At 36.0% G+C, this 23,793-nt stretch overlaps 2 protein-coding genes across 3 annotated transcripts; both read left to right on the plus strand.

The window, feature by feature from the left end:
• The first annotated feature begins 3,115 nt into the window (after positions 1 to 3,115).
• On the plus strand, positions 3,116 to 10,643 carry cdc25b (cell division cycle 25B). The gene is made up of 15 exons (XM_051125954.1): positions 3,116 to 3,633; positions 3,857 to 3,939; positions 4,928 to 4,979; positions 5,974 to 6,015; positions 6,110 to 6,143; positions 6,457 to 6,567; positions 6,748 to 6,861; positions 6,968 to 7,099; positions 7,179 to 7,262; positions 7,362 to 7,550; positions 7,633 to 7,719; positions 7,836 to 7,898; positions 8,859 to 8,957; positions 9,068 to 9,313; positions 9,411 to 10,643. The coding sequence occupies exons 1-15, from the start codon at positions 3,416 to 3,418 to the stop codon at positions 9,549 to 9,551; spliced, it is 1,695 nt and encodes a 564-aa protein (XP_050981911.1). The 5' UTR covers positions 3,116 to 3,415; the 3' UTR covers positions 9,552 to 10,643.
• A 4,100-nt stretch (positions 10,644 to 14,743) lies between these two features.
• Positions 14,744 to 20,288, plus strand: ap5s1 (adaptor related protein complex 5 subunit sigma 1). 2 transcript variants are annotated; one of them, XM_051125958.1, is made up of 3 exons: positions 14,744 to 15,051; positions 15,467 to 15,758; positions 18,301 to 20,288. In XM_051125958.1, the coding sequence occupies exons 1-3, from the start codon at positions 14,882 to 14,884 to the stop codon at positions 18,328 to 18,330; spliced, it is 492 nt and encodes a 163-aa protein (XP_050981915.1). In that variant the 5' UTR covers positions 14,744 to 14,881; the 3' UTR covers positions 18,331 to 20,288. The 2 variants fall into 2 exon arrangements, with proteins under 2 accessions (XP_050981915.1, XP_050981914.1); XM_051125957.1 differs by having other exon boundaries at positions 18,314 to 20,288.
• Positions 20,289 to 23,793: the final 3,505 nt, after the last annotated feature.

Raw genomic sequence — 23,793 nt, forward strand, 5'->3', positions numbered from 1 at the left:
AGTTGAATAAATAATAATTAAATATAAAAAAATTAATTGCTTATTATTAAATGTTCACATTTTGATTATTGCTGATGCCTCTAGTAATTATGATGATTTTTAATTTACAACCTATTTTGGGTTTATTTTAAGCCAGCCATACAGTAATTTTTAAACAATAGTTGAGTTAAATAAAACTACTCAGGAGGTTGGGTTAAACTTTTAACCCAGTCACTGGGTTTGTCCATATTTAACCCAGCATGTTTTAGAGTGAAGTTTAGGGTTGTTAAGATTTTTTTTCATGTTGCTGAAGCTCACCAAAGGCTGCAAATATACAGTAAAACTGTAACATTATGAAATACTATTAGTTAATATAGTTTCTATTGTTAAGTTTAAAATGTAAGTTATTCCTGTGATGGCAAAGCTGAATTTATTATTATTTATTTATTATTAGCATTATTATTCCAGCTTTCAGTGTAATGTGATCCTTCAGAAGCCATTCTAATATGCTGATTTGGTGTTACTATCATCATTGTTGAAAAAAGTGCTGCTTAATATTTTTGTAGAAACCATGATACTTTTGTCAGGATTCTTTGATGAATAAAAAGTTCAAAAGAACAACATTCATTTTGAACAGAAATCTTTTGTGACATTATAAATGTCTTTACTGTAAGTTTGATCAATTTAATTCATCCTTGCTAAATAAAATCATAATTTCATGAAAAAAAAAAAAAAAAACTGACCCCAAATTTTTTAACGTTAGTGTAAATTACAGATGTTTGAAGCACATGAACATTCAAAACAAGCAAACACACAGCATAAATCATAGATGTAATCTGGTAAAATGATCAAAAACATGAGAGGCTCATGAAATAGTAAGTAATTATGTAATTCTTTGGTTAAAAACCTTTTTTATTACATCCCATCCCAATGACTCTGCCCGTACCTGTTTCTACTTAGTGTGAGTAACAGCAGAATTTAAAAATGACTAAATGACATCCAAGTAATGAGCTTTCCCATCCTATTCCCACAGTCCCATTGTGCTAGAATTGGAGGGATTCTGCAGAAGCAGGGGAGGGTGACTGGGAGGTTATCAAGACTAACAGAAACAGTCAGGCTGTTTTGTCTTTCTAATAAGGCTGTCACGGTTCATCCTTACCAAGTGTTCAAAGAAAGATCTCCAAAATAAATCTTTGGACAGTACCACAGTTTGCACTAAATTCATAGGGAAATCTTGCCTCTAGTGTGAAGTACCTTTACTATAAAGAGCCCTAGTCTGAACTGAAGGGCCTGTTTTGAAAAGTGTCTGTATATCCCAACAATCTTCTCAAGCAATCATAAAGCTATATCTACTGTCTGGAGGGCCATGGCATAGTTTGTGATGCATGTGTGAGGTGAGATATTGGATATTTTTTTGGGCGTGCACTGAATAGTTAGTGACTGTATGTTTCTGTATGTTATCTCTTACAGCCTACGTGATGGCCAACTACATTCATCATATATCCTCACCATATAGACCTATAGGCCGGAAGGAAGTTATGTATTTCTCACAACTTCATTTTAATTAATGTGAAACACTCTGACAAAGGCCACCTGTAGCATTAAGCTAAAGTGTCACAGTACTCGGATGTAAACAACAGCATTGATTGTACAGTTAATGTACTACTGAATACGTTGTTCTGCTAATTTATGCTGTCTAAACCATGGGAAAAACGTGTGGAAGCCACTAAATCATATAGAGAAGGACCTAGTAAGCAGGAAGGCGCGCAACATTTTGACACGCTGAAGTTAATAGGTCATAAAGATACGTACGAGCAGTATTAATTAAGATATTAGCCTAATATTTCACCTACCTGACCAGAAATGATAAGAACAAACACAAATGTTGTGAAGATTCTTGCCTTGGAAATCCTGGTTCAGTTTGGCCAATCACAAACACCTTTTGTTCCCAGTTTTTTTGCACTCTTCTCCTTGATTTGTTATAACTTTTGGCAGTCTATAGTACTGTAGTATTATCATCAATGCAATAATCAGCAAAATATGTGTTTCATTTAGTTCAGTGGCAATATTGTTTACATTCAGTGCCGCCAATATGGTTTATTGATGACGTGTCATGAAAAAACTCTATAGTACTTACAGCAACTTACTCATATTTTTATAAAGTAACAGGCCACAATATTTACAATAATAGATTTCCGTGTTCACAGGCAGCCCTTTTTTGTTTTGCCAAATCTGTGTCACTGTCTAACAGTACTATTTGTCATGAAATGGAAATTAGGTTAATATGGCTATGTAATTTGAGTCATTATTATTTGCATTATCTCTTATCTTTAGGCTAGTTTAAACACTCACAGCCTTAATTTGGCATCTGTGGCTAGTTTAATATGAAAGTTGACATACAGGCTAACCCAGTAAACTTGTTTCTCAGTTTCTTTTTTCAGATTAAAATGTACATTTATAAGGGAAACTGTATTAATTTTGTTTTTAATCTTAATTTTTCTAAATTTTCTTTTTGACTTCACTAGCGGTAAGGTAATTACAGGTACATGTAAAAAAATGATTTTAAAAATGTTTAAAATTATTTACATAGATGATAACATATAAAACCATTGCTGACAATACTAATAATTCAATTTCAACGAACTATTAAGTTAAATAAGCGAGCTGCAAAAAAACAGCACAAACATTTACCAAAAACAGACGCTTTATAAACGTTTGTTTTGTATTATTCAAACATATATTTACTTCTTTGTCCGTAGGATTTGAGTGGTACGTTCCGCGCCAGGACGTTGACATATGATTGGTTTTCTTGCAGTTGAGGGCGTTACCAAGCTACATCTTGAACTGTTCCGCGGGAAAATCTTTCCTCGTCCCACATCTATACATTTTAATCCCACCCAATTTATGTAAGCGTAAAAGCCATTGGATACGTTTATAGAAGTGTTGTTGTTATCTCAAAGTTCATTGGACATCATATATGTCTGTCATTCCTTGGGCCGCCTACTTTCTCTCGGAGAACAATGTGGGAAAGAGAGGAAGCGCGTCTCATTGGATGAATCAGATGTAACGACGCTGCTCATTGGCTACTCCGATTGCCGCTTGTGGACTGCATGTTTTGAACATAAATAAGAGCTACATTCAGCACTTTCTTCCTCAGCAGAGTTTGGAAAGGTCAGAGAGAGTGCATCTACTCGGCAGCTCTCTGACAACAAAGATTAAAGAAGATGGACTTTTAAAACCCCCCTTTTTCGTGTCCTGTGTAATCTGGCGTAGCTATTATGCAGAAGTTGTTTTCTCAAACCTAAATAAGTTAAATTTAAGCCCCTATCCGGGTTGCTGTTCGCTTGCTAACTTGGCTTTAGCCCTTTGTCGTCTTAATCGCGCTTGACTGGATCTAATTCTCAACAATCATCCGACGACCCGAGTCCCTTCAGAAATGGATTGTGATTTTTCTCCAGGCGACATCAGCCCTGTAAATGATCCGTTCGGCGCAGGGCCCGAATCAGTCCTCAGACCTCACCGACTCTACTTGCCGGAGATCGGAGCGAGGGGCTCCCCCTGCATGAAGAACCTAGCCTCCCCCGGACCCATGGCAGTGCTGTCCCCCGTGACTAACCTGGCTCTAAACATGAATAATCTCGCTGTTCTTGGAGGGTAAGTGAAGCCGAGCTATTTTTTGGTAGCACGAGTTAAAAAAGTAAACAACTGCAGAGCTACTTCCTGGATTGTTCTGAGGCTGATTACATTTATTGACTTTTTACTATCCTCCTTATCAAAGCCTGGTGCATCTGTGTAATAGTTAAGCTGTTTATATATTGCTATTACATAATACAATACGTTTGAGTTTTTACATTTTTTGCTTTGACGTTTTTGATAGTCAATGTGAGACACCAAAGCGGAAGAAAACCTTGCCCCTCCTGAAGATCCCTTCCTTCGCCTCTGATGCTTCTTCAGATGCAGGTTAGCTTGGAAAACATGCATTCGTTTTCCTGTAAAAGCTTTAATGCTAGTGAATTTGTGTATGGCAAGCATTTTAAACATTTATGTATATAGTGTTTCTACCATTTATGTTTGATTACTAGTAAATAAAAAAAAAACAAAAAGTACTTAGTAGGTAATAATACTAATTTCTTAGTTAGTTGTTTGTGTTCAGATTAAGTTACTACTAGTATCAATTCCAGTTGTCATAGTGTGAAATGAATAGATTTATTAATCTTTTTAGTAAGAATGGACAATCAGACCTCATGAGAAAATATAACAAGGTGGTGGTTTGTATGGATTTGTTCAATGTGGTATTATTATTATTATTATTATTATTATTATTATTATTTTTAGAAAGCATGGGAGTCCACCCCATGAACTTAACCTGTAGTGGAGTGTATACAGACACAATTTCCCAAAAACGTAAAATCATTAGTCAACGTTTGAAGTGGGTCAAAACCTTTTGTCAAAGTTGTTGTAAAACCAAAACAATACCTGTTTTTTGGAAACTTTTTTTTTTTTTTTTTTTTTTTTTTTTTTTGATCCACTTCAGATGTTGACTAATGCAGTTAAGAATTACCCGAGAGTGTAGTGTTATGGCAACTTTATAAATTAACTTAAAAGTACCAAAAATTCTCTTAAATTATTGCATGTGGCATTCTTAAAGCAACAGTAGCTAGAAAGATTAAAAGTGTTGCTAGCAATGAGTTTTGTGCTTTGTAAACTGAGTTTAAAAAGCTCAAATATGTACAAGCAATAATGTATTTGCCTACTAGTAATTAAATTAAGCGCCACTAACAAAAATGTGTTTTTTGAGTTGGCTGAAAGGAATGTTAAAGTGGTTTGCCATACAGTGTGTGGGTGTGTGACAGGTTGTACTATTTGGAATGTGAGTAATGTTCTCTATAATTTAGCTCTGCTGTATTAACAGCTTGTACTGGTTTTCTGACCTGTGTCTTCTCTACAGGTCTTGGACTAGAGTCTCCCAGCCCTTTGGACTCTTTGGATGCTGAGCAGAAGTGAGTGTGATTCTTCTGCCTGTTGGTCATCATATCTGACATGTGAGATGGAGCTTGGCTAGGATGCTTGGCTTGAGGATTATGGGTCTAATCTAGTCACTGCCGTTAGATGGTCCGTACATATGCTCAGCTTGTCTGTTTTTCATGGATTAGCTGAGCGTATGCTGGCATCTATCACAGATCACACAAACAGAGCCACTGGATATCAGAGCCACACCACGCATCCTGTTGTTAAAGGAATGATTCAGCCAAAAATTAAATATCATTTGCTTAAGAGTTTGGGCAGAATGACATTCAGTTTAATTGAATAAAGCCAATATTTACTCTTTAAAGTTTAGGTATAGTATTTACTCAGCATGCATTAAATCTGTGTGCTCTCTGGCAGTCTACAGTCTGTGAGACGGTTCTCTTTCCAAGCCATTTGGTGTCGGTGGGAATCCATTTATCTGCAGCCAGGCCTACAGCTGTTTGGGTTCCTCACACATCAATGTGTGTGTGTTGTGTGGCTCGTTCCTGAAGGGGGCTGGGTGAATAGTGGCACGCTTTTCATGCCCTGGGAGAGCAGGCGTTCAAATAGAGCGGTAATATGTGTGTGTGAGGTAGCCAGGGTTACTACAGAACCCCCTTCTTAACTCTAATTCCTCCTTTTTCCTATGCTATGAAAGAGCCACACTCCTTACCTCCTCCCCCTCCAAACCAGCATTCACTCTCTCCCCCTGCTCCCCTCTTCCAACAAAAGAGGCTTGCAGAGGGGGTTAGTGTTGCGTGGGCATATGGTAAATTAGAAGACCCCCTCCACCTTTCCTCGGTTCTGCCGAGGGCTGTTTTGCATACAGGTGGGCATCGCGGTGTATTTGTTAAATATAAAGTCGTGAGGGGCCTAGTCTAGAAGATAAAGGACGTGAATTGTCGTCTGGGCTTGTTTGGTCGGGGTGGGAGGAGGGTTTGAATACACTAGGAACTGTTCAATAGCATTTTCTTTTTTTCATCACAGGTTTGAGAAGGCCATGGAGGATGCCACGCGAGCAGTTAACGAGTAAGTAGTCGTGCACTACAAAGCAGAGGATGCGTTTGTCTGTGAAACCCGTTGTATTGATTTGGGCTTAATCGAATGTTCTTTGTTTGTACAGAAAAATGCCCATTCGCAGGATACACTCTTTGCCGGTAAGTTTATTCTCTAGGTTCTCATTTTTATATGCTCTCATTGAAAAGTTTGGGTGTTTAAGACGTTAATGAGTAGTTAATAAGAAGTTTATATGATTTTTAAAATCTTTCTAAAATGCTTTTGTGCTTTAATATATTTAATATACTTACTAGTGTTTTTACTATCACTTTTGATTTGATGCTTGTTAAAAATTGATCTGAGCCCAAGCTTTTGAACAGTAGTGCAAGTATAAATTTAACATTTTCAATAGGTAAAAAAGAAATAATAATTTTTTTTTTTTTTTTTTTTTCATCTTATTTTTATTTTTTGTAGCTGCAGCTTTTGGGTCACAGTCCCAATTTAAGGAATAAAGAACCCGATCCCTCGCGCTATGGAGTGTGGACACGTGCAAATGGCTGTGACAACAAAGAAAACCTGGCTGAGGTGGGTTTTTGATTCTGTGTATTCATGCTCAAAATGGACTAGAAATTGCTTTTTGAGTTTGCGCTATACTAAAGGATTTGTTATTGACTTGGAAATTTACTGGAATTTTCGGGGCAGGTGTTGGAATGACTTTGTGTTTTCTCTTATGACTTGTTTGATTCAATCTGTTGTTTTTTACAGGAAAACTTTGAGTTCAAGAAGCCTTCCATGCCTGCGTCTCGCTGTCGTACGCGGTCCACTGGAGGCACCAAGGATGCTTTTGCCGGCCGACCCAACTCTGCTCCTGCTTTAATGGTACAACGGGCAATCCTTGGCAGAACCTGTAGAAAAATGTTATTCTTAAAGGTTTAATTTTGGTGTTGATGTAACTTAAAAGCTTTGTTCTTTCTCTATTCTTCAGCTTTCCCCACCTTCATCCCATCAACCCGACTCTCCAGAAGAGAGCAGCCCCTTCATATTGCGCCGCCCCTCTCTCTCCTGTCTCCATGATGATGACGATGATGGCTTCCTAGAAGGGCTGGATGATGTAGAGGTGACTTTTTAACTTGCTCTTGTTTTATTCTTACAGTGTCTTTGATTTGTAAATAACCCTTGTGCATTTGTTTGTGTAGAATGATTCTGAGGTTCCTCTTGGAATGGACAGTCTTCTCACAGCTCCTCTGGTGGCTAAACAGAGTACTGACAGTAATTATTCGGTATGCTGTTTATCTCTCTCACACGCTTTATCTCTCTTTGATTTGTTTTTTTTATGGTTATTGATGTGATAATGACCAAACCCTTTTTATTGCCCTCAGCCGGTTGTTCGCTGCCGTCCACGTGGGTTGTTTCGCTCTCCCTCTATGCCAAACCCTGTAGGACGTGTCCCACTAAAGAGACCTGAGAGGCCACTGGATGAGAACACACCTGTCAGAGTGAAAAGGAGGCGGAGCCTGGCCGGGACGCAAGTTGCACCCACAGAACAGGAGGATGTTATGCCTCATCAGGTCAGACCTCACTGGGAAAACCACAGCAATTGTAATTTGAGTTTATAAATTGGGTCTAACTTTGATCTCTTTCCCTTTACAGGTTCAAAGGTCAAAGTCTTTTAATCATGCACAGATTGAAAGAATGTTGGATTCAGATCCCAGTAATGTGATTGGAGATTTCACCAAGGTGATTAGTGCTTTTAATAATAATAAATAGAAGCGAACAGAACAAAACAAAAAATGAATAAAGAATAAATAATAAATAAAAATACGTTTTTAAAGCAATATTTTGTCTTTTTGAAGGCTCCTGCGTTACCCACGGTTGAAGGAAAACACCAAGAGTTAAAATACATCACTCCAGAAGTTGTAAGTTTGCACACATTAATATTTAGCTAGCATGCACATTTTAATTGCTAAACAGTTGCATGAGTTGCGTCATCTGATGGAAGCCTGTTACTGCCACCAAAAAAAAAAAAAAGTGATTATAACTTTCTTATTAAAAAAAAAGGTCACAATTGTGAGATATAAACTAACAACTGAGTTTTTTTCCCCCACAAATGCAAGTTTATATCATGCAGCACTCGGGAGAATAGCCAGAATTGCGATTATGTAAACTTGCTGATGTTCTCAGAATTGCAAGTTTCTCACAGTTCTGGATTAACTCGCAATTGTGTTAATTCAAATGTCGGAATTGAGAGATATAAACTAGCAATTCTAAGAAAAAGTCAATTGTGAGAGAAACTAATAATTCTGAATTTTTCTTTGCAAATGTAAGTTTATATCATGCAACTCTAAGGAGAAAGTCAGAATTGCAATATGTAAACTTGAAATTGCTAGAAAATTCACATCTCAAATTGTTTTTTATCGCAATTCGGACTTTTTTTTTTTTTTTTTTTTTTTTTTTTTTTTTGAACTCGCATTTGTGAGGGAAAAACTCAGAATTGTTAGTTTATATCTCACAATTGTGACAGTTTTTCTCAGAATTTAAGTTACTATCTCTCAGTTCTGACTTTATAACACAATTGCATGTTAAGTCAGAATTGTGAGAAACTCAATTCTGAGACTATATCAGTCTTTATGCGTGTCATTTCTGAGAAAAAAAAAAAAGTCAGTTGCGAGATACAAACCTGCATTTGCGAGCAAGTCAGAATTGAGTTAATATCTTGCAGTTCTGACTTTTCAGAATTGTGAGATTTTTAAAAATTTGCATTTACCTTTTTAATTTTATTCAGTTGCAAAAACAGGCTTCAGTACATGTATACAAAGTATGTCCACTGGCACCTTCCTCAATGCCCTTTTGCTAACATCTGTTTCTGTATTTTTCAGATGGTCAAAGCAATGAATGGACAGTACAGCGATCTGGTGGAGAGGCTGTTTGTCATCGACTGCCGCTATCCTTATGAGTATGAGGGTGGCCATATTAAGGTTAGCCATAATTCAGTTTAATTAACTTTGCTTTTTTTTTTTTTTTTTTTTTTTTTTTTTTTTTTTTTTGTGGGGCAAATTTAGCTGACTCCTGTTTGACCTCCTTTCAGGGTGCCCTTAACCTCCATCAAGAGGATCAAATTGAAGACTACTTTTTAAAGCATCCTGTTCTCCCAGAATGTCCCGAGAAGCGTGTCCTGCTGGTTTTCCACTGTGAATTTTCATCTGAACGTGGCCCACGGATGTGCCGCTACGTTCGACAAAGAGATCGATTTTTGAATGAATACCCCAACCTCCATTACCCTGAACTTTATATCCTGAAGGGAGGCTACAAAGACTTTTTCCCGCTTCATAAGGTATGTGTGTTTTCATAGTTTGAATGCCTTTCCTCCCCTCTCTTTCCAAGTTTATAATATATGAAAATTTTTTTTTTTTTTTTATTGTTTCCTGCAGTCGGTCTGTGAACCCCAGGCTTATAGGCCGATGCATCATGAAGACTTTAAAGAAGACCTGAGGAAGTTCCGCCTTAAGAGCCGCACCTGGGCTGGAGAACGAAGCAAGAGAGACATGTACAGCCGTCTCAAAAACCTTTGAGACTCATGCGCTCACATTCCTTCATTGTACTGCCTTAACTTGCTCATATGCTGCCCTCACACATGAGACATGGCAGAGACCTGAAGACGTGTGTTTGGTTGCCACAGTGGTTGGTTTTCAGGGTTTGGTATTTATTTTATATCACAATGTCAAATGAGGTTTAGAAGCTATTATATATCTTTGCCCATTTGGTTTGATCTTATCACTTTTTAAACTGCCATTTATTTACCACCCTGAACTCCCGTTAGAAACACACAGCTACATGTCACTGTCATGTATTAAACATACATGTTTTAACTAACACCGTTTTAACCCCCTCTTGTTGTTTTTTTTTTTTTTTTTATTTTTTGTCCACTGACTATTTGAACCTTTCCTCCCTCCCCTTGAGCACTTTTTTTTTGTTTTTTTTTTTGTTTGTTTTTTCCTTTTTTAATTATTGTGATTGTGTGATTTATGGATTCATTCTGCCCCCTCTTTCACATTTAGTCAGTTGCCCAATAATAAAGCTGTGATTACAGTCTAGAACTGGTATTAAACTTATTGTATAATTTGGTTTATGTATTTTGAATGTCACAATTATGCAAATTCTCAGATCACAAATAATGATTTAAATTTTTACCCATATATTTTTAGAAATGTGTAGATCGTTGTGTTGACGATTACCATATTGCTTTAAGTGTCCTGGTTTGAGTTTTTGGAAATTGTGAGCATTCAACAACTCTATTTTATTTTTTTCTTTTCTTTCTTTGAGGGGAGCTAGCAATATTTTTTTGGGTGTGTTTTGTTTTTGTTTTTTTTCCCCTCCCTCCTTCTCTTTCTCCCTCCTCACTTGGCTGACAGCTTTAACTCAGGGACAGGATCCTGACTTTTGCTGCTGGTCAGCAAGTGATGACCACATCAAAGTTCACCCAAATGTTCTGAAAAGACATTTAGTTCTATTTGTTTGTAAACCAGTGACAATTGAGAGTACAATTCTCACTTCCATGCAAGTGTTTTGTAAATTTTTATCTTCCTGAGTGTGTTTTATTGGTCATGTGTGACTGAGAGGCTGGTTTATGTATACATGAATAAACTTGGAGTTTGGGGTAATAACTCTTTGCTAAATCTTGATCTCTTGGATTTGTGTGCTGTTATTCACTGGCGTAGGGGGTTGAGTCACTTGTTTTTCAAATATACCGGTCTTGCAGAGACCTTGAATGCGGTTAGTCGAGCAGCAGCACGTGTCCCTGCACACATTTGCATTCCAAAGCTCTTCCAAAGAGGAGGAGCCAGCAGTTTCCCAGCCGTTCCCTAACATCCTGGCACGGAGTCAGACCAGTTCCTGTGCTAATGTTTCTGTTTGGTTAATGAGTAAAAGTATTTTTGGCGCACTTATTGGCATGAGCAAACAAGAAATGAAAGTTTAAACGTTAAAACGTGTGCTAGGTGTTTAACAAATGTGTTTACCACAGCTTTTAGCATGTAGATTGTAGAAACTAAGAGGTTTCAAACTGTTGGTCCAATGCCAAGCATTTAGATATTCTGCATACAGCTTGATTCCCAACAGACTAAATCAAGTGTATAGTTGAAGTCATGTTTACATCTGCAAAATGGCTCTGCAAAATGTTTATTTTACCAAAAAATAGGGATAATTCAAAATCCATGTTTTATTTAGTACTGATCGAGATATTTCACATAAAAGACGTATAGTCCACAAGAGAAAATAATAGTTGAATTTATAAAAAAAACGACAATGTTCAAGAGTTTACATACACTTGATTTTTAATACTGTGTTGTTACCTGAATGATCCACAGCTGTTTTTTTCTGTTTAGTGCCTAAAACTTCCTGCTATTCATCAGATTTTTTTTTTTCCAGCATATTGTGTATTTGAGCCCTTTCCAACGACTGTATGATTTTGAGATCCATCTTTTCACACTAAGGACAACTGAGGGACTCATATGCAACTAGTACGGAAGGTTCAAACACTCACTGATGCTTCGGATGAAAAAAAACATGCATTAAGAGCTGGGGGTGTAAACTTTTGAACAGCATGAAGATTTTTCTTATGTAGTCTACATATCATATTTTCCCCCCATTTAGTACTGCCCTTTCAGAAGCTACAAAGACACTTACATGTTTCCCAGAAGAAAAAAATAAGTTAAATTTACCCTAATCTTCAAATGTAAAGAGTTTTCACCCCCTGGCTCTTAATGCATTGTTTTAAGTGCCATCAGTGAGTGTTTGAACCTTCTGTAATACCTGCATATGAGTCCCTGAGTTGTCCTCAGTGTGAAAAGATGGATCTCAAAATCATAGTCAGTGTTGGAAAGGGTTCAAATACACAAAATGGGACCTGAAGGATTTTTTGAAAGAATTCAGCTATAATTTACTTTTTTGGACTATATGTAAATATCTTTTATGAGAAATATCTTATTCAGGTCAGTACTAAATAAAAAATAACATGCATTTTGTATGACCCCTCTTATTTTGGTAAAAAAAAAAAAAAAAAAACATTTTGCAGATTCTGCAAGGTGTATGTAAACTTTTGACTTTAACTGTAGATCTTTATGAAAGTGTATTAGAACATAAATCAGTAACTCGAAATGCTTGACATCTTAAAATTTATTGTAAATCTTAATAACACATGTGACTTTAGACTTTCAAAAGTTGTTTGGCTGTATTGCTTTAGATTTTAAGGCAAGGCATTACAGTCCTTTCATGTGCTGATCAATGAGCCAGATGATCCAGAACTTACATAACCATTTTTATATTCTGAAGGTTTTCACAGATGGGTTGTGAATATATAATTATACATTCCTAAAATAGTGATTTGTTGGCAGTATTTTCTCATTAATGGAGTTATAGAACGAGATACACAATATCCCCTCTGTAATAAACTTTAATATGTCAACCAAATGAAGCAAGAATTTTGGATTCGGGATTCAGATTTCTTTTCTAGAAATGTATGCAAATTTGTTCATATTTAGAAATGCACTGCCTCATTCATGCATTTAATCATCACATTTCAGAAAACTTGTAATAGAAAACATTAGTCTTAAGGTACTGCGATGAATCAGCTAGGGTAAAAATTAGTTGCCATTTTTACCCTATAGGCACCTGCGGTGTCTTGCCTTAAGGTTCTGTAAATACCATTTGCATTTTACATTTACAGTCTGCACATTGTGTAATGCGTGTAGTAATTGAACTGCCTTAAAATAATTAATTCATCATGTTTGTGTGCTGGAATCAATGTCTAATCTTTTCCTTTTAAGTCTGAAAGCTGAAACTTCAGTTTATGTTTCCCACTTTGGATATTTAGTAAATGTGGTTTTAGTTCAACCACAGAGAGCTGGTAAAAAGTCTAATTTGAGTAAGAGGATCTTACGCATGCTGAGTTTCCATTGTCAGTGTGTTTCTGATTTGCTAGCCTGACTCTGAATCTAAAAATTACCAGAATCTGCTGTAAAGGCCGGAGTATTGCCATCATTGTAACCACATCCTATCGCTTTTGCAACAGCAAGATCTTCTGAATGTGGCCTTGGCTTTTGTTTCTCGCCACTGTCTTCCTGTATCTTCAGTAAAACCTTTTTTTTCATTCATTGTCAGGCTATCAGTTTGTTCTCAGTGCTCTTTTTCCTAGCATAGAAACGTTAATTTTTCTTTTGTTATATCACAATCTGGATATCAAACTGACTGTATGTGATGTGTTTATGTAAGCTAGTTGAGTGTAGCAGGAAGTGGGGGGAGATGTGTGTCCTCCTCCCTCATGGGTTAAGTGAGCATGACCAGCAGTTGTTAAGCAAAACAGCTGTCTTTTGTGACTGTTGGAACTCACGTGTTTGAATACGTCCAACTGAGTTTTCAATCAATGGCACTTTGTACTTTGTATGCATATTAACGTGCTCCTTTGTTTAACATGTACGCACTGGAGAATGTTGTTGGGTGGAGAACTGTGCAGTTAAAGACTTGTTACATTCTTTCTGTCAAAAGGGTACATTTTAAAATTTGCATACCTCATAGGTACATAGGTCAAACTGAAGAATATACTGAATCCTAATTTGTTAGTATGTTATTAAATTCATTCTGGAGAAGTTTTGAAAAACTTTGGTAGTGGCATAAAAACAGCATTATCAACACATTTAATAATTAACTTAGTTAATTATTAAATGTGAAAACTCAGTTTTCCAAAACATAAAAGTTTGTTTCATTTTGCTTGCAACCAGAAGGTAACCCAACCCCCCAATCTAAAAAAATAAAATAAAATACAAATAAAAATTGTGACACCCAAGAAATAATATTTGTAAGACCCTTGCACCATGAAGTAACACCCCCACCCCCTTCTCGAAAAAGTAAAATAAACAAATAAATAAGCAGATAATAACAATTGTGACAAAAATAAAATAAAATAAAATAAAGTAAAAAAAAATACATTACATTAAAAATACACATAAAAGTTGTGACACCCAAGAAATAACTAATAAATGTATAAAAAATAAATAAAATAAAATAAAATAAAATAAAATAATTAAATAAATATAAAATTAAATAAAAATACAAATAAAAATTGTGGTAACATCTGTGAGGTAACATCCCCTATCTCAAAAAAGTATAAATAAATAAAATAAATAAATAAAACAAGCAAACAAACAAATATAAATAAAATAGAAATAAAAATAGAAATATATACATATATAAATAAAATTATAATAATAAAATCAAATCAAATAAAAAATAATACAGATAATAATTGTGACACCCAAGAGGTCACATTAGTAAGACCCCTGCACCTTGAGGTAACATCCCCACAATATATATATATAACCGCAGCTAAACCGTTGAATTATTTTACTAACTACACACACACACACACACACACACACACACACACATATATATATATATATATATATATTAGAAATTATATAGCATTTTTATGCTAATAAATGTTTATGGTTATAGAACAAGAAGTTTTTAAACTGCATTTATGTCCCAACTAGCCATTACAGAAAATCTGATTGAACAAAAAATAAAATACTAAAACAAACTGTTTAATACATTGTTTCTTTCACTGGTGTTAAATAGAATACTGTGTTGTGTCTTAAGAATTTGTCCCATCGTTTTAGAACGCTATCAGTCATCCAAGAGCGCCATCTAGAGATAAAAAAACAGAACTGCGCAAAATTGATCAGCTGATTCACAGTCATGTGATCAAACACGGAACTGACCATGCAGAGTTTGTCCACAATGGCATCATGACTTTCTGATCACAAATACAAAGTTAATTTATTTCCGACACCTCGAGATAAAAATGCGTATTTTCTTCAGGTGTTTATGATTTGTCAAATCAGATATGGTGGTTTGTTTCTTAATCCACACGGTGTGTCCGGCGAGCGCGCTGTCCGCAGGCGAGAGTCGGATACTGTACGCCCGCGTATTCGGACCGGAGACCGGAGATGGTTTCGACTTCACACCGGAGCAAAGACGACTGTTGCAGAAAGAGAAACTCCACGTGGTAGCGAGGTGAGGCGAAATCACAACGGTAAACCACCAGATACTTATAGTGAATCCTACAACTGCAAAATATTACATTAATTAATATGAGATTTCTTTCAAATGTTTTCCCCCTCATCATTTTGTTTAATGATCATCATCATCTTGTTTTGATGACTGACTTTCAGTGGAACGTGAAAGAAGATATTTTGAAGAATGTTGATGACGTTTCTCAAAATATTTAATGTTCTACAAAAACAAGAACAACAACAACAGACAGAATATTCATTTCTGGTTGAACTACCCAACTAATACCAAGTGTCTGTTTTAGCAATAACTGCAGCAACAGTGGTATTTTGTCAGAAGCTACGGTTACTGGTACATTTTTGTATGTGTATCCATGGGTACAATTCTCTCTTTTCTCTGCCCTTCTTTTTTCTGTCAGGCAGGTGAGGAGTGCTGTGGCTCTGAGTAGAGAGGCCTCAGGCAGTTTGTGTGTGGAGGCAGTGCTGGGTGAGGAGGCTGCAGCTCTGGGTGAAGCTGACAGCGGAGTGTTTTCCCTGGGGAATGCAGAGCTCTTTCCAGATCGGAGTGTTGTTCTGTGGCTGGGTGTTCAGTCTCTAGCGTTTACGCTGGTGTGCAGACCACACGAGAACCTCCTGCTCGCAGAGGGAGCGCTTCGCAACATTGCACGTCACTGCCTGGAGGAGCTACGTCTGCTGGGACCTGGTGCTGAGGTGAGATTTTTTTGGGGAGTAATGACTAATGAAGGCGTAGATCAAGAATGAAGAATTACTATTACACATACTTGGGGTTCAAGACTTAAAATAAACTTAAAATGAATGAAACTTAGCAAAACCAAGAATAACAAATCCATGTTTTGTGCTATAGAGGGTTTGCACTTACATCATGGTTTGGTCGGTTAGATGCATCAGATGTAACGGTTAATGTTCTACTGAATACGTTGTTCTGATCATTTATGCTGTCTAAACCATGGAGAAAATGTGTGGAAGCTGCTAAATCATATAGAGAAGGACTTAGTAAGCAAGAAAGACTGCAATATTTTAACAAACTAAAGTTAATAGGTGGTAAAGATACATACGTGCAGTAGTAATTAAGATATTATCCTAATATTTCACCTACCTGACTGGAAATGATACGAACAAACAAAAATGTTGTCAAGATTCATGCCCTGGAAATCCTGGTACAGTTTGGCCAACCAAAAATGCCTTTTGTTCCTCAGTTTTTTGCACTCTTCTCCTTAATTTGTTAAAACTTTTGGCAGCCTATAGTACTCCAAATGTTTTTCCCAGTTCGAACGATTAGTACAGCCCAAAACATGACGATAATTAACCATTGAAAGCACAGTGTTACTCATACTTAAGGTTCAAGACTTAACAAAAATAAACTTAATATGAGTAAAAATGTTAGTAGAATTAACATTAACAAATCCAGCATGTTTTGTGCTGTACAGCTATGAGTGATAACTCCAGCTGTGTGGCTTGTTGAAGAGAGGTGTGCTTTAGCAGCCACTTCTGCTTGCTGGAAATCACCAGCTCTCATTCAGAATGAATGATGTTCTGTTGTTTTGCCACTAATTACATCTCTGTACTGATTGCTTTACCAATTATTTAATGTGAAAAATATTCACCTTTAGTAATCATTTTTTATGGTGCTCTCTATAACACCTACTTATAAAACTTATGAAAATACCATAATAATGTGACGTCCAATATTTTTTCAGACATTTGTTATTGTAGTATCTTGTTTGTGTGCACGCGTGTTCATGTTTGTGTATGTGTTGCATATGTTTGCATATTAATCTGTTTACTGTGATTGTGTGTTTGAGTATGGGTGTAAAATACAGCAGCAACATTTAAAGGGATACACTCTTAAAAATAAAGGTGCTTTAAAAGGATTTTCACAGCGATGCCGTAGAAGAACCATTTTTGGTTCCACAAAGAACCATTAAGTCACCATCTCTTTCTTACCTTTTTATAATCTAAAGAACCATTTGTGAAACAGAAAGGTTCCTCAGATGTTAAAGGTTCTTTATGGAACCATTTAAACAAAAAACGTTCTTCTATGGCATTGTGTAGCACCTTTATTTTTAACAGAGAGTAGTTCACCCAAAAATGAAAATTCTGTCGTTAATTACTCACCCTCATATCCTTCTAAACCCATAAGACCTTTGTTCATCTTTAGAACACAAATTAAGTTATTTTTGATAAAATCCAACTTTCTGACCCTGCATAGACAGCAACACAACTGACACATTCAACGTTTAGAAAGATAGTAAGGACATTGTTGAAATAGTCCATGTGACATCAGTGGTTCAACCATGTTATGAAGCTAAAAGAATACTTTTTGTGTGCAAAGAAAACAAAAATAATGAATTTATTTCAACAACTTATTTGACGCATATTCATGAGAGATTTCATCAAAAATATCTTAATTTGTTTTCTTAATATGAACAAAGGTCCTACAAGTTTGGAACAACATGAGGGTGAGTAATTAATGACAGAATTTTCATTTTTGGGTGAACTATCAATTTAAATGTATCCAATAGATGGAACATGTACATTATACTATTAAAAAAAATTGGGGTCGGTAAGATTTTTTTAAATAGTTTTTAAAATAAATATCTTATGTTCACCAAGGCTGCCTTTATTTGATCAAATAAATTAATTTGATTAAAATGAGTAATATTGTGAAATATTACAATTTCAAATAACTGTTCTATTTTAATATATATTTAAAGTTATTATTATTGTGCGTTTGAGTGCCTGCTGTGTGAATGTATTTAAGTTGTTTGGTGTTTTCATTGCATCATTGCGTAGATTCATGCAGCCTCGAGTCTGAAAACTATTGTATTGCTTTTATTGTTACAGCTGAATTGAACTTCTGTTGAACCCCTGCAATCTTATAAAGTAGTCTTGAGTGCAAGTTTTTCTTATGTCTGCTGGCCTAGTTTCTTCCCACCAATAAAACTAGCAGTGGGCACAATTGAAATGATAAGAACACACATCTCATTCTGTGTGAGATGCATGATAAGCTGTTGATTACATTGTGATCAATGCCTTCACAGAAAAGCAATCCAATCAGCATAGGGATATTTTCTGCAGAAATTTATTTAGGAATTATGTTCTTTCCAATTACTGTATGACTAGGGCCAGAGTTGTTGTCAGACAGTGAACAGGGACATGCATTCAAAGTAAAAAGGCAGATTGCCAAGCTATTGATTATTTGATGCTACCCTTTTCTTTTTGGCTGACTTAGCTGTTATTTTCAGGTGTTGCTGAAAAGTGATCGAGTGGACGCACTGTTGCACAGACTTCTTCCTCATGGTCAGCTCCTCTTCCTCAACCACCGTTTTGCCTTCACCCTGGATAAAGAGATAGTGAGCTACTTGAGCAAATGAAACAGAGTGTCTGTTTGTATGAACATGATTGTTTGCCACATAGAAAGTAATATATAAACTGCCTGATAAATCCAGATTTGGAGGAACCACTTTTCCTCTGCAGGTGTAATGCACACTGCCACGGCTTTGGAAGGAGGCATTCGAAATGTACATTAGTATATTTTGAACTGTTTTTCCCATTGAGGAAACCAGGATGCACATGTTCTAAAACTTTAATTGCAGTTTGACATCAGATTAGATTAAAAATGACAGAGCCCACACCAAAAAAAGAAGCTTGTGATATCTCGGTGAGAGATTATTCAAGTAAAGCTTTTTACACATTTGTTCTTTTAGGCAGAATGACTTTGGAGTACCTGATTTACTGGCCATTATTGGTCAGTTGATAACACTGTTCATTGAGTTTCTTGTTAATTAAAGTCTGAATTTATATTATTATTACTGTCTGGCTGGGTCAAAATAAAATCATTGCAGTATATATATATATATATATATATATATATATCTGGCTCTCCTCTAGAGGGCAGTGTTGCATTTTATTAATTGCTATGTGTTTTTGCTTTAGTCAAGTGCATGGCAATTTGAATAATCCTGTAACACTTTCATCTAAAATAATTCAGTAGTTCACAGCAGTGTGTCTGCCAACAGATCTGAGATGGCTGATTGACAAGGCCGTATGACGCCTTCATATCTGGGCCAACGGAGCAATCACGCAATTCCTGAAAATCCATTTTTAGCCTCTCTTTCCCCTGATTTAATAATGACTAGTTACCTCTGTCATCATGCTGCGCTGGGAATGAGGGGAGGGTGAGGATGTCCACTTATAGTAAGCGTGAGGCCAGTCATAACTCACAAGTACTGCGGTTCAATATGTTGACTGGTGAATGTGAGGCTTTTCTGGCTTCCTTGTGTCAGCTGTCTTATAGACTGTGTGATGGTTGGCATTCTTCTCGCATTGAGCGTGACAAGAGCTCCGTTATGGCCAAATGCTCTATAGCTGTGAAGTGTTGTTTAGACACTCAAACATATCATCACAATAGCATTTGAATTGAAGTAGTCACAGGTAACTCAGATCTATCACTGCATTTCTGTGGGTGTTGTAAAATTTTATATTTCAGGCATCAGCTTTCAAGGGGTCTATATATTTGTATTTTTTAAACCAGTATTTCAGTAAGTCCACCTAAAATGAATAAAACTGTTTTTTATAACCAATTTATAACCAATTTTCATAAAAGAAAATTGTTTTTTTTTTATGCTGCTATGCCTTAAGATATCCATGTAAACACTGTCGTCATATGCGAAAACAGCTTTTCACTGCACTCACATGAGAGTTATAATTGTGCTGTTGCAAAATATGCTGCATTATTTGTTAAGATTTGGGAAGTTGTTAAAAATGAATAACTTTTTTGTTATGTTAAGATGCTTTTGAAGCATTGACAGGGCCTTAGGTGCTACACACAGCCATTGTCAGGATAAACTAGGTTTTTCTGATGCTAGGAATAAAAATTGAAACATTAAATTATGAATGTGGACAGTCATTATGTTAATGTGTTTTGGTTTTACTGACATCCATTTTTGCAGTTTTGTTTCAGTAGAATGTCTTTTTGAATTGGGGAGGAAGTTTTGTTTTTTAAAGTATCATAAATGTTCATAGTGTATATTCATTCAAGATATTGTGACCACAAACGAAGAAGTAATTGTACTAATTAATTGTACAATTGCACTGATTGTACTAATTTAAAATAAAGGAACAAATTAATAAAATGTAGCCACAGTTTAATAAGACTACATTGTAGTAATAATAGCTAAACAACAGCAAGTGGTAATAAATAATAGACAGATGAGTATCTGCAGTGGTGTTCTGAATTGAGGAGGTGAAGTCCTTAAATTTAGTTTAAATTAAACATAAATTCATGTACAATAACAATGTAATAAATAGGCTATTCTAAATCTCATCAGTTTAGTGTTTTTAAGCTTTTTACATTTATTCCAAAGTAATAACTCAAGACAGTAACAGTTTAAACAATATATTTTATTTAAATAATTATATATTTAATTTTGTGAGCTGATGTTCAGCAGTTCTTTTTTTATAATAAACTTTTTTTCGGATCATCAGTCATCAGAGCTCGTTAGACCCTGGTTATAGATGCGGAGATGTACCTTTAAAGAGGTCATCGGTTGCCCATTTTCCACAATTTGATATGATTCTTTAGGGTCTTAATAAAAAGTCTATAGTTTAATATTTGGTTAAAATTTCTCAATGGTAGTGTAAAACAACACCCTTTTTACCCTGTTAAAAACAGCTCAGTTCACAGCGAGCCATTCCGCTGCATGTCCCTTTAAATGCTAATGAGCTCTGCTCACCCCGCCCCTCTTTTCCATGGGGTGATGAGCTGTTCTCTGAAAGACTAAACTTAAGCTGCATTTAACCGCGAAACTTGCTAACTAGCACATTAGCCAAGGTGAGTTGCAAAGCTTAATAAAAACCCCTTATACTCACTATGTCTGTAGGTGAAGCTGAATCACAAATGATTTGCACAAACATAGACGCATTTAGGCAGACTGGGGGGTGCATTCCCTTCAAAATCATTCATAGTCCACTGTGTAATCCTTCAGCGGCTCAGATGTCGGCAGTAAGTTCATTATTTCCTTCAATTAACAATACACCTCAATTGCTTAGGAGCCATTTGTTTCTAACCCATGCTCGGGTGTCGAAACAATGGGCAGGTCTAAGGTAAAACGGCCGTGCCAATCAGTAGTCGTGGGAGGGGCCTGTGCAGAACTACGTCATTCTGAAAGGAATCTCAGAAAGTGATTATTATTATTGGGGATTTAAAAAAAGCAATGGGTAGATTTTTATCATTACAGGGTGGTTGTGTACACACACTGCCAACACACATTTATGTTCAAACAACATGTAAAAGTGAAATTAGCATCTGATGACCCCTTTAGTTTCAACAAGATGATTGCCCATTAAAAAAAGCCACTGATCATGTTTTTAGGCATTTTGATTTTGACTTGACAAAGTAGTTATATCTAAGTGTGCAAGTTTGTTACTTACTTTTTAAAATTCCTTTAACACCATTATATTGTTCATTCAGAGCACACATGAACACAAGAGGCGGAATTTATGCATGAATCAATCATAACCAGTCATATCCAGTCATATTGCTGTTGAGGCATTGCCTCCTCTCACGTGTAATGACTGTAACATGAATTTACTTTGGACTAAAAAAAATCCAGAGAGGCAAGTTTGACTCATGATTTCAAAAGTCCTCCACAATCCATTTAGATTCAGATTCTTTTGTTTGAGAGACATTGGAGTCACTCAGGAGATGAAGAAGTTTATAAAACAGATTCTCTTCATATTCCTCTCACAAACACATTAGTGTTATTTTTTCGAAAAATCAGTAAATTCAAGTAGGAGACAATTTTGTCTTTTATGGTTACTCCTCTGTTGTTCCAACTGCTTCAAATAACACAACAATATTTGGTGTGTTATTAATTCCAACATATTCATCATTCCTCACAAGAGGTTCAAAAAGCCTTGGTTTTAAATGTACGCTTGCAAAACACAAACGCAATTATTACAGAAATCATAGAGCGTTTCTTGGCACATTTGGATCCACTTCAGCTGTGAAATCTGTTATTCAGCTGTCTGATGATTCTGTCCTAAATTGGGGAATATTTTTTCTCCCAGGTTTTGATGAAAGCCTCAAGTAATCACATTTAAATTGTGCTTCAGTTTGTGCTGAGTCTCAGCTCTAACCGTAGTAGTGTTATTACTACTGTCACTCTCTTTTACCCCTTCATAATAAAATGCCTGTCATTTAACAGGTGTACTTTTTCCCTCTAGAAGAACTTTTTAAAATTGAACCTTCATTATGTTATATTTTGGATATAATCCATAACATAACTAAATTAAGTGTAGATATAAAACATGCATAATCACAAACTCAAAGGAATACTTTACCTAAAAATGAAAAATTGTTGCAAATGTAATCACCCTCAGGCAATCCATCATGCAGATGAGTTTGTTTCTTCGTCTAAACAGATTTGGAGAAATTTAGCATTAGATCACTTGCTTACCAATGGATCCTCTGTGGTCTCCACTGCTTTCCTAGCGATATGAAGAGAAGAAAAGAATGGGAAGGTGTCTGTGGACGAAGAAAACTTCCTTAAGGCCCATGTTTTGTTCTCTCCACTTTAGCCCTGATGTCTTCGAGGCTTTTAGTAGACCACAGCTACTGAAAGAGCTTACGAAAGGCAGAGACAAGAAACGCTAGATGCCATCCTGGCAGGATGTAAATATGCAACGCTTCTCATGACGCTGCAGCCACCGAAGGAGTTTCTCAGTGTGGATTTCACTCGATATCTGGAAAAACTGATGGTACGGCATTTGGTTTAAGCCTTCGCCTATATCTATCGCCACCTGTAAATTCTTTCAGTAGCTGTGGTCGTTGTATCAGTATTTTACTTTCCGAGTCGTGTTGTGGTAAAAGTAGCAACAGGTTATGTCATTGAAATAATGGTGCGTGGTGCGAATGTGAATGGTGCGAAATTGCTGTTGAAGCTGCTGAAGAAAAAACTGGTCTACATCTATATCCTGAGGGTGAGTACATTTTCATTTTTGGGTTTAATATCTAAATATTCATGAATAATTAAATGTTTGCTCATCTAATAGTATGACTCTATCTATAAATGTAACAACCAAACATATTAAAGTTAAATCTGGACAGAACATACATCCTGGGCTATATTTCCACCCAAAGTTATTCCGATTGAAATTCTGTAGACACAACCTGTGCCCAGGAAACATAGTTTTCACACAAAACCCTCAGTTTTGTCAGTATCTTTAGAGTTCTTAAGGATCACCGTGGTTCCAGGTTTCCTACTGTTTTTTTTGTTTTCTTTTCTTGTATCAGTAAATGTCTGATACATACTTCCTCTGCCATTTTCTACATCACAACTCCTACACACTTCCTCTGAAAGGTAGGATGTTTTTTTTTCTTGATGTTTTCTTTAGTTTTTTTTAGAATAATGAAAGACAATATTCAGCATTTGAGAACAAACAAAGTAATGCATTCAGTCTGTGTTTGAGGTTGACTGTCACTCAGGGTCTACAGCTGAACTTCAAACAAAATTAATTTGAATTATGTCTCATTTAGACTCAAACTCCTGAAGACAGTGGGTGTCTTTGAATGTTTCCACTGACCATTTTTTATCAATGAAAGCCAATGAGGGCTTTAGGGAGACATTAGTGAAACATTTGTAGAGAACTTAAAAAGGGGATGGAAAAAAAGAATGAAATAAGTCTTAGCTGTCAGATCTTCCCACCTCCATTCCTGGTTTAC

Source organism: Labeo rohita, chromosome 13 (assembly GCF_022985175.1).
Source record: "Labeo rohita strain BAU-BD-2019 chromosome 13, IGBB_LRoh.1.0, whole genome shotgun sequence".
Lineage (NCBI taxonomy): Eukaryota > Metazoa > Chordata > Actinopteri > Cypriniformes > Cyprinidae > Labeo > Labeo rohita.